The sequence below is a fragment of the Camelus dromedarius genome, chromosome 6, assembly GCF_036321535.1.
Source record: "Camelus dromedarius isolate mCamDro1 chromosome 6, mCamDro1.pat, whole genome shotgun sequence".
Classification (NCBI taxonomy): domain Eukaryota; kingdom Metazoa; phylum Chordata; class Mammalia; order Artiodactyla; family Camelidae; genus Camelus; species Camelus dromedarius.
The window spans coordinates 1,533,528-1,547,716 of record NC_087441.1 but is presented as its reverse complement, the minus strand read 5'-3'; the positions used below and the strand labels follow the sequence as shown (position 1 = coordinate 1,547,716).

At 48.2% G+C, this 14,189-nt stretch overlaps 1 protein-coding gene across 21 annotated transcripts in view; it reads left to right on the top strand.

Annotated features, from left to right (window-relative positions):
• The window catches only part of AFDN (afadin, adherens junction formation factor), a 122,896-nt gene that overhangs the window by 56,224 nt on the left and 52,483 nt on the right, over positions 1 to 14,189 (top strand). For 20 of the 21 annotated variants that reach the window (XM_064486456.1, XM_064486450.1, XM_064486462.1 and 17 more), the window contains 3 exons: positions 3,697 to 3,791; positions 4,594 to 4,856; positions 11,264 to 11,333. In XM_064486456.1, the coding sequence (XP_064342526.1) occupies positions 3,697 to 3,791; positions 4,594 to 4,856; positions 11,264 to 11,333 (428 nt within the window). The remainder of the gene's footprint in view (positions 1 to 3,696; positions 3,792 to 4,593; positions 4,857 to 11,263; positions 11,334 to 14,189) is intronic. The other variant, XM_064486454.1, reaches the window with a different exon arrangement.

Below are 14,189 nucleotides of genomic sequence, written 5' to 3'. Positions count from 1 at the left end.
TCAAATTTTGTACATCAGTCTGTCATCTTAAATAGTACACAGAAATATTTCTTTTTTGTCTGTTTTTATATTTTAAATGCTGTTCTTTTACCTGTAAAATGTGACAGTCAAACACTTTCTCATGTGTATTTACTCACCGTTCAGCATCTTATACCAATTTGTTGCATTTTCTCCAAACTGATCATACAGGTTTTCATTGGCTATTAACCAGTTAACTTTGGAGTTTTGGTTTTGTGTTCTTTTTTTAAAAAATAGGAACAAGTGATATTTATTACCTATTTTGATATAATGCATAGAGTCTAAGACATGTTTCTCTTGTTATTTTATTCTTGAAAAGGATTCTTTAATGTTTCCATGTGTTTGTTAATTTTATACTGTGAAATCATGAAACAATAGAAAAATGCATTTCCTTTTTTATCTGGTATGTACCAAAAATACACATAGTAGAGTCATCAGCTTTACCACCGTGTTCTTGGTTGCTACACCGGTCCTATCTGAGGAGCGGTGGCTCCCCCCAGTAGAGTTAGTGAGAGCACGTCCCACGGCTCAGTGTCCTGACGGCGTCCTAACTGTCGTGTGGGGCCTGAACCGTGAGCCCTGTGCGGGGGGTGCACGCTCCCTTTCTCGCTGGTGAGCCCTGGCGTCCTGCGCGGCGCCTGGGACGAGGAGGCCCCGGCCTGCTTCCGGACATGGCGAGCCCCCGCCTCCCTCCCCAGGTGAAGTGGCCGAGAGGGCGCTGGAGCCCGGGGTCCGGCTGGCCTCCCGGGGGCTCACCTGGGGGCAGAGCTGGGTGTGTGGCCTTGTTGGAGGGAAATAACACAGTGCCTTTCGGGGCATCTCAGCTGTGTTCAGGTTGAAATTGAGGCTGTGAAAGAGCACTTTCTCTCAGAAACGAGCAGACGAGCCAGGTGCAGAGCAGGGCGGACAGGAGGGCGGGGTGACGACCGCGCTGGCAAGTGGATGCGAGGTAAACTTGGGTTCCAGGTGGAACCCCGGTTTTTTAGTGTCAGTCTGCCCCAGGCGTTGGGGATCTGACTGTCGTGTATTTCGCTAGGTAGCCCTGAGTAGCGTGCTGACGCTTGTGCAAGGAAGGGAGGAAGAGGGCCATGCGTGTGCGTTGCTGGGTTGTATACCTGTGAATTGGGTGTTGGAGACTTGCTTCCCGAGAGCAGGACAGGCAGGAAGGGGCGGGGGCGTTTCCCTGTATCCTTCTTGTGCCTTTGGAATTTTGAACCACATGAATATACTGCATATTTCTAAGATAGAATTTTAAAAAGACTAAACTGCTGGCAGCAGGACTGCCGTGTGTGGCGGGGTTGCCTCGGAGGATTCTCGCTGCTCTCAGAGGGCTCTGGGCAGAAGTGGCGTGGTTGTGGAGTAGGAGAAGATTCTGCATGTTTGTTACTGCCTGTGGGGTGGTGCCTGTGAGGGCCCTGTGCTGCTTTTAACGAGGAGGGGGACACGGACCTTCCAAGGAGAAAGTTATCAGTAGCTGATTACTGCGTCTCTGTTTCCCCCACCGTCCCCGAGCTCCCTTTCCTCTGCTGCGTCCCGTGGCCGCCGCTCCGGGTGTTCAGCATCTGTGCCTGCAGAGGCTCCGCGTCTGTGGTCTGTCGTTACTGTGATGCAGCAGGGACAGGGGACTGGGAGAGCTCACTTCCGATCCGTCCGCTGTAGACTCCTCATGGTGAGGTGGTGAGAAGGGGGCTTGAGAGTTTGTGTCCCCCTTTTTATGTTTCTTAATCTGTGGATGGACATGTTGATGTAGAAAAGTATGTAGTATCCATTTGTGGGCTTTCATAGTACCCTCCAGAAGCCTTCAAAATACAGAAGAATATTAATGTAAATTTTCCTTTCACCCCTAAACAGGCATATTTTTCATGTTGTTCTGTTTTTTAAACTTTGTAATTGAAACATTGGTTCTTGATCACTTATTTGCATCCTTTGCTTTCTTTATAATTCGTTTGTGTAATTCTGTGACTGTGTTGCGTTATTGTGCCTTCTTCATTTTTGAAGAAGTTAATAATTATTCACTGTTAATACATTAAATCTTATTGAATGCACATTGTGGACCAGTGTACCGAGTGCCAGGTATAAAGAGATTGTCTTAAAAACCTAGCCAGCTGTGTGTGCAGAGCTGGGGGAGGCGGGAAGGTAGTAGACACCATCGTCAGACCTGGCCAGTGGAGTTCAGATGAAGCAGTTCTCGGGGCCGTGGAGACCAGGCCTGCCAGCTAGGGCCGCCTACAGAGCTCAGGCAGGCAGCACGGTGAGCGCTCCGGGGGGCCTGGGCCCAGCAGGTCTGGGAGGGAGCTTGCCACGTTCAGGGAGAGCCCCAGGTGGCTGATGCCTCATTTTGGATCCGTGCTCAGAGGTGAAAGAAAGCTGTTTAAGCAGTGCTTCGGCTGCCGCAGTGCGGCCAGGCTGTCCTCGGGCCTGTGACGCACGCAGACCCACGCGGAGCCGGGCTCGGGGTGTATTGGTCGTGGTGTCTCTTTAATGTTGCTTCAGCCTCATCTGACCTTCACCCAGGTCTCACAGAAGTCTGAAGTGTTCCAGAAATGGAAACTTTTGTCATTGGCGTGTTGTTTTGTGTACTCTGCAGTTAGCACACTTGTGCGGAACTTGCACGTTCCTGGCGTCCTTTGTGAGTTCAGACCACACCACCAACATTTTAGCAGCGCAGGCCCTGGGTCCACTCTGGTGTTTGACCTCTGAAGCTCTCCCTGCTTACGTTCCTGGTCCAAGGACTGAGGTTTTAACCGGCAACTCAGGCGTGGGTAAGGCGGGAGCTGCAGGGCCTGGACCCAGCGCGGCCGGCTGCCAGGCCCTGAGGTCATGTCCTGATGCGCTGGTTCTGGGGCTGTCTCCTCGCTTGTGAACAGTTACATTCAGAGTAAGCCTGCCGGTACTGTCCTTCTCGCTCAGACAGGTGCGGCAGGTGCAGAGAGGATGAGCACGTCTGGGTGTAAACAGGCAGGGGTCTCGGCAGAGAAGTTCCTGCGCAGGGAGTTGGGACGTCTCAGCAGTCCTCAGAGTGGGACGTGACACAGAGATAAAGCCCAGGCGCTCTGCCTTCAGCCCAGGTGCACTCCTCAGCACTGCAACGGCGGTTCTTGCAGGAACTTAGAGCCAGTGGGGGGCATCAGGTCCACAGGGGACACGTGCTTGGGCCTCGTTCCTAGGGGCTTGGCCCAGGATGCCTGGAGTGAGCCGTGAGGCTGTGCATTTAGACACCTCCACGGGCGAGCCCGCTGCGCCTCTCGGCCCGCACGCGCCTCTGCCCTGTGCGTGCCGGGTTCATGGCAGGGACGGCCTGGTCTGCAAGGAGCGTCCGCGTGTGTTTGATGACCTTCGTTTGCTAGTGGAATTGCTCCGTAGAGTCACTAACACAAATCCAGGACTGTGTGGCGGAGGAAAGTTTTTTGTGTGTGACAAAATGTTGGTATGAATGACGGTGCTAGTACCCTAAATTATACTAAACAGAGCAGATATGTTTATGATTTAACTTGAGTTTTCTGTATCCAGTTAGTTAAACTGTATGATATGAATTTGAAGAGTTCTTTGAAAAGAAATCCTGAGAATGGAAAACTGGTGTCGTTTCAAAGATAACCTTTTGTTTGCTTGTTTGTTTCAAATAACACGACGGGAGCCTTAGACCTTCCCGGTGAAGCTCTGTTCCTTCTCTCCTCTCAGACGGTTCCGACTCCAGAGATAAGCCAAAGCTCTACCGCCTTCAGCTGAGTGTCACCGAGGTGGGGACAGAGAAGCTGGAAGACAGCTGCATCCAGGTGCGCGCTCCCGCCGCGGCCTGAGCTCCGCCTGTGCCTCTTCCACTTCAGTGGGCAGCCGTGGGGGTTGCCAAGGGGATGTTTACCCCCCCCACACACACACAGACCTGATTTACTCTGGTCCCTCTTCCTTGTCCAGTGTGAGGGGAGTGGGCAGAGTTTCTGTCCCCCCTCTGCCTCCAGAGTCCTGAGACTGCTTTTCTCCTTCGAGATGAAGGGTGATGACCTTGTGAAAGTGCCTGTGAGTGGGGCCGGCACAGGCAGGCAGTGAGTTACTGTGTAGGCGCTGGGGACCAGCCGGAAGCAGGCTCACATGGTCTCGAGGACGGCTGGGCTCCTCCCTTCACTGGGCTCAGCCGGGCAGACCTCACCTTCCCCACATGCTTGCTCATTCCTCGCTGTGGAATTTGGGGTCGGACTGTTAATGTTATTTTCAGTTCTGACATCCCTCCCCTCTTAGCACAGCAGCAAAGCAGGCAAATAGCAATTTGGGACCCTAATGACCTGCATAGATTTATCCATTAACTATTTAATAAATGTTCAAGATGACCATATGCTTTTTAATGCGGGGTTACAGTAACCTTAAATCAAGTTACTGGATGCTAAGAATCGCATGTTCTGTTATTTGGACAGTGCTTACTTATATTTTTACTGGTAGGGGGAAATTCACTTAAAGCACCAAAAGTCCAGAGTTCATTACGCGATATTTATCATAAAAGGGGAACTCACGGTCTTCAAATTCAGTTTTTAAGTACTGTGTTTTTGATGATGGGAGTTCCTTTGACTTTCTTTTATTTTTCAGTTGTTTGGTTCAGGAATTCAGCCTCATCACTGTGACCTCACGAACATGGATGGAGTTGTCACCGTCACGCCCAGAAGCATGGATGCCGAGACCTATGTGGAGGGGCAGCGCATCTCGGAGACGACCGTGCTGCAGAGCGGGATGAAGGTGCAGTTTGGGACATCACACGTCTTCAAGTTCGTGGACCCCAGCCAGGACCACGCGCTTGCGAAGAGGTCTGTGGACGGAGGCCTGGCGGTGAAGGGCCCCAGACACAAGCCTGGGTGAGCAGTGTGCCTCAGCCTCAGGAATTTTAGAGTTTTGATCTTGCTTAGAGTGATATGAATTAGGCATAGATTATGTGTTTATTTGGTTGTTATTTTAATTTTTAAACATTCGCAAGTTGTGGCTTGTGGTTCAGGCTCTTGCTGATTTGGGGCTGGTTTCAGAGAGAAGAAAGGTAATTGACTTTGTCTTAAAATTGGAAGTTGTGTCTGATTTTTGAATTTTTTAAAATTTTGTTTTTTCAGCTGATACTTTAATACTTAATTTGTTCTTTTGTGAAGAATTATGGTGTTCTATGTTGTAACCTTACATAACAGATTTTTTATTGTTTATTTTTTTTGCTACGAGTATGAAGCATACTAAGTTCTAAAGGATCCAGGATGTTTTGGCTCCACCTAGTGCCTTTCTGAGGACTTGCAGCGTGGGCCTGGAAAATGAAAGTCCTTGCTGTCTGGCAAAACTTTGTGGGGGAGGAAGTAAGACCTCATTTTTGGCAATAGTTTTTTTTTTTTTTTTTTTTAAGAATATACCGCTTAGTTACTTTACTGCGCATTTTGCAGGTGGATGGACCATGGATCTTGGGAAACAGGTGCTGTACCTTTTCCTCTGTTTAAAGCACAGATAAAAACGGCGTGGTGGTGTCCATGACCTGCCTTTGCTTAGTGATCAGAGCTTGTGCTCTGGGTCAGGTGTGAGTTTTTGTACTTGCTCACGTTGGTCTTTGGTCCATTTATCGGCCTTGTGATGCTCCCTGATTGTTGCTGGTGGGTCCCTGATGAGCTCTGCCTCTTTTTTCATTCTTTGTCCATTTTGAATACTGGCGAAGGGTAAAAGGCAGTAAGTGCTAGTGCTAGACCGCACGTCCTTCTCCAGGGTGAACACTGTGGACGCCCTTGCGTGTTCCCGTGGGCTGATTGCGCTCTGGACGTGTTGTGGGCCGCCCGAGACCTGTCCCCGGCCCCTCACCTGCAGCACCGAGGTTCAGCTAACGACCACACCTCTTCGTTCCCAGAGAAGACGAGCACCTGCCTTTCTCTTAAGGAAATCCCTTTCTTCCTGACTCTGTTTCCAGCTTTAATCTGCATGTGGGATAAACTCAGATTTCCATTCTGTGTCTGGAAGGACCAGTTTTGTAATAGTCCTTTCTTAAGGTTGTATTTATTCGTCAGCCGTCTCCCCCTTCCCTTTCTGCAGGCCCTCTTCTTCAGCTGATGGCACGCTCAAGTGATTTCCACTTGATCCTCAGCTTTCCTTCACCCCATTTCTTCCTCTCAGCACCAGACACCTTGACGATGTGCAGGTTGCCTACTTGACATCCTCACTGTGCTGATTCCTGGGATGTTTTGCCGAGGAGTTACCGCCCGCGGCAGTTTGTTTGCTGTGCTCCCAGCCGCCCTCCAGCCGTGCTGCGACCGCTGCCTCCTCCGTGCACTTGTGCTTCACATCTGAGTTATGTGTCGTGTCTGTTTGACGGTGTTGATTAGCACGGTGCTGTCCAGCCCTCTTGCTGTGTGTAAATACGGTTCCACAGACGATCTCTGTCCCAGGAGTACAGCCAGTCCTTCAGTTTTGTTCGCTGGTGTTTTTCAGTGTGAGACCATCAACCTCCTACTGGGCTGTTTTGTTTGTTTGTTTGTTTCCCTGAATGGTTCCTGCCTTGGAGGCCTGTGGTTATCGGTCCTAATCATACCTCTGGCCAGAAGCAGAGATCGTACAGAATATGGCCAACATCTCATTGAGGTAGTGCTGTGAAACTTCATTTTTATTTTAATCATGTCTGTTTCCTGCAAAACTAGTGAAAGCTGCTCAGCAGTTGGATATACCAGCACTTACGTGTGCATTCGTAGGTCAGAAAGGAGTTTATAAACATTAACGTTGTTCTAATGTCAAACTATTACTCAAATTTCTAGGTGGGTAATTTAGGTATTTTTTTCCACACGTGTGTGTGTAACTTAGTTGGGAGATGATTGATTTATAACGTGATCCTAGTTTAGATGTACAGCATAATGATCCAGTGTTTGTATGTGTTGTCATTGTAAGTCTAGTTGACATCCATTATCATACATGCTTACAAGAGCTTTTCTTTTTGTGATGAGAACTTTTAAGATTTACTCTCTAAGCAACTTTCAGGTGTGTAGTCTAGGACTGCTAACTAGTCACCGTGCTGAACAGCACCTCCCCTGACTTCATCATTTTACTACTGGAAATGTGTACTTTTAGATTCATGTCTCTCCCCACGCTATCCCCCCCCCCCACCTTGGTGTAACTGTCGCTCTGTATCTGTGAGCTTGCTTTTTTGTTGTTGTTTTCATATTGCACATATAAGTGAGATCATATGGTATTTGTCTTTGTCTGACTTATTTCACTGTGCATAATGCCCTCAAGGTCCATCCATGTTGTCACAAATGGCAAGATTCTCTTCTTTTTTATGACTGAATAATATTCCATTGTGTGTATGTACATATGTGTACACACACACACACACACAAACACACACACACACTGTGTTTTCTTTATCCATTCTTCTGTCAGTGGACACTTAGGTGTTTCTGTACCTTGGCAGTTGTGAGCAGTGGTGCAGTGAATGTAGGGGGTGCAGAGTTAGTGTTCTTGTTTTCTTTGGATAAATACCCATAAGTGGGGTTTCTGGATCATACGGCTGATCTTATTTCTTGAGTTTTTGATGACAGCCATTCTAACAGGTGTGAGGTGACAGCTCATTATGGCTTTGATCTGCATTTCCCTTGTAAGTGGTGTTGAGCATTTTTTCATGTACTTGTTGGTCACCTGTATTTTTTTGGAAAAATGTCTACTCAGATCCTCTGCCCATTTTTTTAATTAGATTTTTTTTTTTTTGCTATTGAGTTGTATGAGTTCTTTATATAATTCGCATATTAACCCCTTAGCAGATGTATGATTTTCGAATATTTTCTCCCACTCCATGCAGTGCTTCTACATTTTGTTACCGGTTCCCTTTGCTGAGCAGAAACTTTTAGTTTGATGTTTTCCCATTTGTTTATTTTTGCTTTTCTTGCCTTTGTTGTTTTGTCAGATCCAAAAGCTCATCACCAAGACTAGTGTCAAGGAACTTGACTGCCTGTGGCTTCTTCTAGGAGTTGGTGGTCTCAGGTCTTATGTTCAAGTATTGAATCATTTTGAGTTTATTTGGGGTGTGGTTTAGGAAGGTGCAGTCTCATTCTCCTGGTGTGGCTTTCCAGTTTTCCCGGCACTGCTGAATGAAGAGACCGTCTCTGGAAGAGACTGTGCTGTGCACTCCTTGTCATGCATTCTTGGCTTCTTTGTCATAAATTTATCAGCCATGTAAGTGTGGGTCTCTGTCTGTGCTCTCTGTTCTGTTCCATTGACCTGTGTATCTGTTTTTATACCATTACCATTCTGTTCTGATCACTGTAGCTTTGTAATAGAGTTTAAAATCAGGGAGTGTGCTGCCACCAGCTTCGTTCTTTCTCAAGATTGCTTTCACTGTTGGGGTCTTTCATGGTTCCATACAAATCCTAGGATTGTCTTTTCTGTTTCTGTGAAAAATGCTGTTGGAATTTTGACAGGAGTTGCATTGACTCGACAGATTGCCATGTGTAGTGTGGACGTTTTAATATTCATTCTTCCAGTTCGTGAGCACAGAACATCAATTGTCTTCCTTTTATTTGTGTCCTCAGCAAGGTTTTTGGTCACTGCTTAGAGTTCTCAGCGTGCTGGTCTTTCGCCTCCTTGGTTCAACTCATTTTTAGGATTTTATTCTTGTTGATGCAGTTGTAAATGGGATTGTTTTCTTAATCGCTGATATTTTGTTACTAGTGTATAGAAACAGCACATTTTTGTATATTGATTTTGAATCCTGCAAGCTAATTAGTTTATTTCTAACTTAATTTTGGTGGAGTCTTTAGGGTTTTCTATATATAATATGTCATCTGCAAATAGTGACAATTTTACTTCTTTTCAATTTGGATGCTTTTTAGCTTTTTCTTGCCTAATTGCTCTGGCTTTGTTGGATAAAAGTGGTGAGAGCGGGGATCCTTGTCTTGTTCCTGATATTAAAGGAAATGCTTCCAGTTTTCACTGTGGAGCATGTGTGTTAGGTGTGGGTTTGTCATGTATGCCCTTTATTGTGTTGAGGAGTGCTTCCTCTGTACCTGCCGTCGGGAGTTTTTATCACACGTGGGTGTGAATTTTGTCGAAGTTTGCTCTGCGTGTGTTGAGGTGATGGTGTGATTTTTCCTTCCTTTTTGTTAGTGTGCTGTGCCGCGTGAGTGATACGTGCATGTTGAACCCCTGTGCATCCCGGGAGCAGGTCACCCTTGATCGTGGTGATGATCTTCCAGGGTGTTGTTAAATTGAGTCTGCTAACGCTTGGTTGAGATTTTTGCATCTGTTTTCAACAGGAATGTTGGTTTGTAATTTTCTTTCCTCGTGGTGTCCTTGTTCGGCTTTGGCATCAGGGTGATGCTGGTCTGTAAGATGAGCTTGTAAGTGTCCCCCTGCTTCTGTTTTTAGGAGAGTTGAGGATTGGTGTTAACCTTTAAGTGTTCAGTCGAGTTCACTGGTGAAGCCATCTGGTCCTGGACTTCTATGTGTTGGGAGGGTTTTGATTCTGGATTTAATCTCCTTACTAGTGATTGGTCTTTTCAGTTTCCTGTTTCCTCATGATTGCAGGCTTAGAAGATCGTATGTTTCTAGGAATTTGTCCCTTTCTTCGAGGCTGTCCAGTTAGTTCCATACAATTGTTCGTAACAGTGCGTTACGATCCTTTGTATTTCTGGTGTTGGTTGTCATGTCTCCTTCATTTCCAATTTTGTTTATTTCAGTCCTCTCTTTTTTTTCTTGGTCAGTCTAGCTGAAGGTTTGTTTTGCTTATCTTAAGAACCAGTTCTCAGTTTTATTGGTCTTTCCTGTTGTCTTTGTAGTCTCTGTTTCATTTATTTACGCTCTCATCTTTGTCATTTCCTTCCTTCTAGTAACTTTGGGCTTCATTTGTTCTTATTCTGGTTCCTTGGGGGATGCGTGACGTGTATTCCTACCTGCAGATTTTAGGGTCTCTGTCTTCAGAGCCTCAGTGGTGGCATCCTGGCATGGGGTGCGTTTGATACCAACAGCCAGCGTGGGATGTTAGGGACTTCTGATGATGCACCGATTGCTCGCGCAGCCCTCCCACCTGCCCCCCGCGCACCCACGCCAAGTGCCGTCACGCTCTCAGGGTGAGCTGCTTACGCTCACAGTCGTGTCACCAGAGTCCTGAGTAAAGTCCCTTTGTAATCGTTCACACATCCAGGATGCGGTGCAGATGGACCCGTGTTAAACTCAAAGGTTTGGTATCTTTAGCTAAAAAAAATAAAGAGGCTTGTGTGGTGTTAAGTGAATTTGTTACTGTGGGGTGGTACCTGCAGATGGAGTCAGGATGGCTTCGGCTGTGTTCCTGAGCATCTGTGCGAGCAAGCCCGGGACGGCACGGGTCAAACTTGTGCACAGCTTTGACAGGTGACAGGGAGCTGACCTGTCGTGTTTCTTGTTTTCCTTACCAGAGACGGAGTTTCTGAACTGAGTTTCCCATTCAAACCAGTGGTAACCAGCAGAGCATTTTCTGTGCTTTTTGAATATCTTGGTGACAGAGAGAATTAAGTGTTTAGTTTCAGAAAACTGTGTAATGTATTGCTTGAGGTCGTGTCCAGAGTGCTGACAATAGTAGCATTTAGTACAAGCTTTTATTTTCTCAAAAGTTACTCTTGTCAAGCATGCTTTTAGTTTGTATTACAGGATGATTTTATTTTCGTAGTAATGGGGCAGAGGAAGTAATGCTTTTCTAATTTGAAAAATTGTTTTGAATTTCAGTATCACTTCTTGGTTTCATTCTATAGACTAGGCTTAAATAGAAGTTTTAAGTTACTGTAATGCTTTGAAATTAGATGATATATTATTGTTCAAACATCATAAGAAGGGAGATTTTTATTCTTTTTGATTATCTTGTGCAGAAGCCCAGGGGATTTAGGCAGTATCTCACCTGCTGGTGTTGGGGGGTGTTCAGGGCTCTCCCCTGTTGGCCGGGCCTCTGGGCACCTTGGCCATCTGCACTTTGTTAATGGGCCATTTGCCGCCCAGAGGGACTTCTGTGATGAAACAGCTTTCTTTTCTTTTATTTCTTTCAATTTTTTTGTTATTAAAGTGCAGTTTTCAAAAATACGATCTTGAGACTATTCAGTATACATTGGTAAGAAAAGTTCATAAAGTTACGATAATTTTTTAATTCTGAGCTCCTATTCTGACAGTGATTTCTTGACAGTCCTCGGAAGCTGGGATTTTTGGCCAACTGTTCCTTCTGTGTCATTAAGAAGAGACTACCTCTTATCATCTGAGAGTTCTGAGTCACGTGTATTTCTCTTTTTTATCTCAACAGAGTTATTCAGGAGACCACCTTTGACGTAGGAGGAGACGCTCACAGTGGAGCGGCACTGCCGACAAGCAAGGTGGGTGGCCGCCTGTCACTTGACGGGACTGTGTCTGCTTGACGTCCTAGGCCGTCGCCGACGAGTGCCTAGTAATGGGCTCGTAGACTGTGGTGCAGACTCTGACGTCCTGCGTGTGGGCTGTCCTGACCTCTCGTGTCATCTCTTAGGGATGCATGAAAGACAGCAGACTGTCTTTTCCTCTAAGGCCAGGGAAATTTCTTTCTCTTCCAAGCAGTGTGTCATAGGTTTGTCCCTGATGTGATCAGCCTTTGGGGTCAGGTGACCTCCAGAGACAGTGGATTCCCGCTCTTGTGACCTTGACTTAGGTGCCAACTCCCCTTCATTTCACCTGCCTGGGCCCCGCTTCCACGGTTAGCCCTTCGCTCTCGCACAGTTTCCTTCTGTCCTCGGCTTGTCCTCGGTTATCTGTTGCTGAGTGGCAGACCACCCCTAAACTGTGTGGACTAAAAGCGCAGTCATTTTGTTTCTTTATAGTCGTGCAGTGTGGTTTGGACTCACCTGGGCAGCCTCTTCACTGGTCTTGCTGGTGGTTACTCGTGTGGCTGCATTCGGCTAGTGGGTTAGCTGCTGGCCAGGCTGTGCTGGGTTGTAGGGACAGCCGGGCCTCCATTTCCTCGTCTCTCTTCATGGGGGCAGCCAGACGTCTTGGTGCCTCCCAGGAAGCGCGGAGTGTCCAGGCCTTGTTACGGCGTGACTCTGGAACCGGCGCAGCATTGACTCCTCCTCCTCCCCCTGGTGCAGGCGGAGCGCAGGCCCAGCCAGGTTTGGGGCCAGAGCGTGTGAGCGGGTCACGGAGGCTGCCGGGCCGTCTCGCAGCACCAGGACCTGCCTTTGCAGCCTCTGCTGGTCCCTCAGCGGCTGGTCCCTGCGTGGCTTCTTGCAGAGATAATCTGCAGTTGCCGTGGCCACTGCCTGCCCTCCGTCTTCTCGCTCGGATCCCAGTTGGCTCCTGCTGTTCGTAGGGACTGGGCCTGTCATGGCACAGATGCCCGGCTGCCAGGCCCTGCATGGTCTGTCTCCCGGGGCCCCCCGGCCCACCGGGTGCACGTCCTCCCTCCGCCCCCAGGGTCTCCTGCTGTTCTCACCTCGGGGCTCATTCCCCTCAGCCTGCGTGGTGGGTGTCTCCCCTCTACCTCTGCCTGACGTCTGAAATGGGGCCATGGTCTCAGACCTCAGGCCGTCTCTTCTATTGTTACGTCCCCAGGTGATCTGTCGCCGGTGCCTCAGTCACAGCGCCTCCATGTTAGTAACTCCTGTCTCCCCCCCCGCCCTCTCAGACTCCAGAGCTTGCTGGGCATCCTGGGGCCATCCAGCACGTGTCAAGTGTAACACTCTTCTTTCCCTGACGCACCCCCATCTCAGGACCAGATACCCCATCCTCAGTGTCGCCTGCAGAAATCTGTCACAGCCTCTGCATCCAGCTGTTGGCACGTCCTGTTGGCTCTGCTCTGACGTGGCCCGCAGCGCCGTCTTTCTCTGTCTCTCCGCCGGGAGAGGCTGCTCAGGCCGCGGTCGGCACGTGGCAGGGGTGCCTTCAGCCTGCTGGGTAGCAGCCCCGCTCCCGCTCCTCCCCGGCCCACCGTTCTCCTCCCGCAGCCAGACCGGGGCTTTAAAAGTGTAAACTAGACTTCGTTACCACCCTCACACAGACATCACACATCTTCACGCTCTTACACAAGGTGTGTGCTGCCACGGCCCCGTGACCGCATGCCAGCCATGCTGGCTTCTGTTCCCTGAACACCCACCCTTCTCTCTCCCCCGCCGAAGGCCTGAGTGGGTTCGCCCGTCCTAGGGTGCCCTTTCTGCCGGTTTTCACACAGCTAACCCCTCTGACTCCAACTCCTTGAAGAAGTCTTTCCTGAGCATCCCGGCACTAGTACAACACCTCATTTTAAATTCTTTGTGCAGCCCTAAATGCCATGCGACGTGTGTCTGGTTTGTTGATTGACTGTAGGAGGTGAGCTCCGCGGAGGTGGGGCTCTTCCGTGTGTGGCCGCTGCGGTGCTCGTGGTGCTTAGGGGAGTGCCAGACACGCAGACGTCTCAAGGAAGGGCTACTGAGTAATTTCACGAGTAAGTACTCTCGGAACCAAGTAGAGTCATCTTTATAAAGCATGTCGTTTCTTATAAAAATGCATAGCCAATGTAGAAAATTCGGTAAATTGAGAAAAATTATTCAGAATGAAAATACTCTATCTCTGATTTATGGCTGGCTTTTGGTGGCGTTTTGATAGATCCTTTTCTGAGCTCTTTGTGCGTGTGTGTGTTCATATATTTAACATCATAAACCTCTTTTACACACAGATACACACACACCTTTCCGTCCTGCTTCCTTCAGATGTTGTTTTGTGAGAATTTGTTTCAAAAGTCATTTGAAAACGGCTAAAATTACTTTGTTAGTTTATAAATACATCATAATGTATTTACCTGTTGCCTTACTGTTACTCATTTATACCAGGTTTTCGCAGTCTAAACACTGCCATCCACTGCAGTTTTATTTCTGTAAGTGTGTCTTAGTGAAGGAACTGTTGTGTACATACATTAATGAGCACAGTTTTCATGACACTTCATACTGAAGAACATTTTAAACAAAGTAATGAAAACTGGTTTCCTGAGCCTGGTGAACGTACAGCAGGCGTAGCGCGGCCATCGCAGCCCCGCAGCACGGAAACACGGCGTTGACAGCGCGTGGAAAGCGGGCTTCCAAGGCGAGCTGTGCGGGCCGCTCGCGGGCGATGCGGGAAGCGGGGACGCTGCACCGCGCTGCTCAGGTTGCCGGGTGGGGGTTTGTGTGCTGCTCCGTGCTCGGCGTCTGCGGTAAGGGACGGAATAGGAGACCTTATGTAATTCTTTT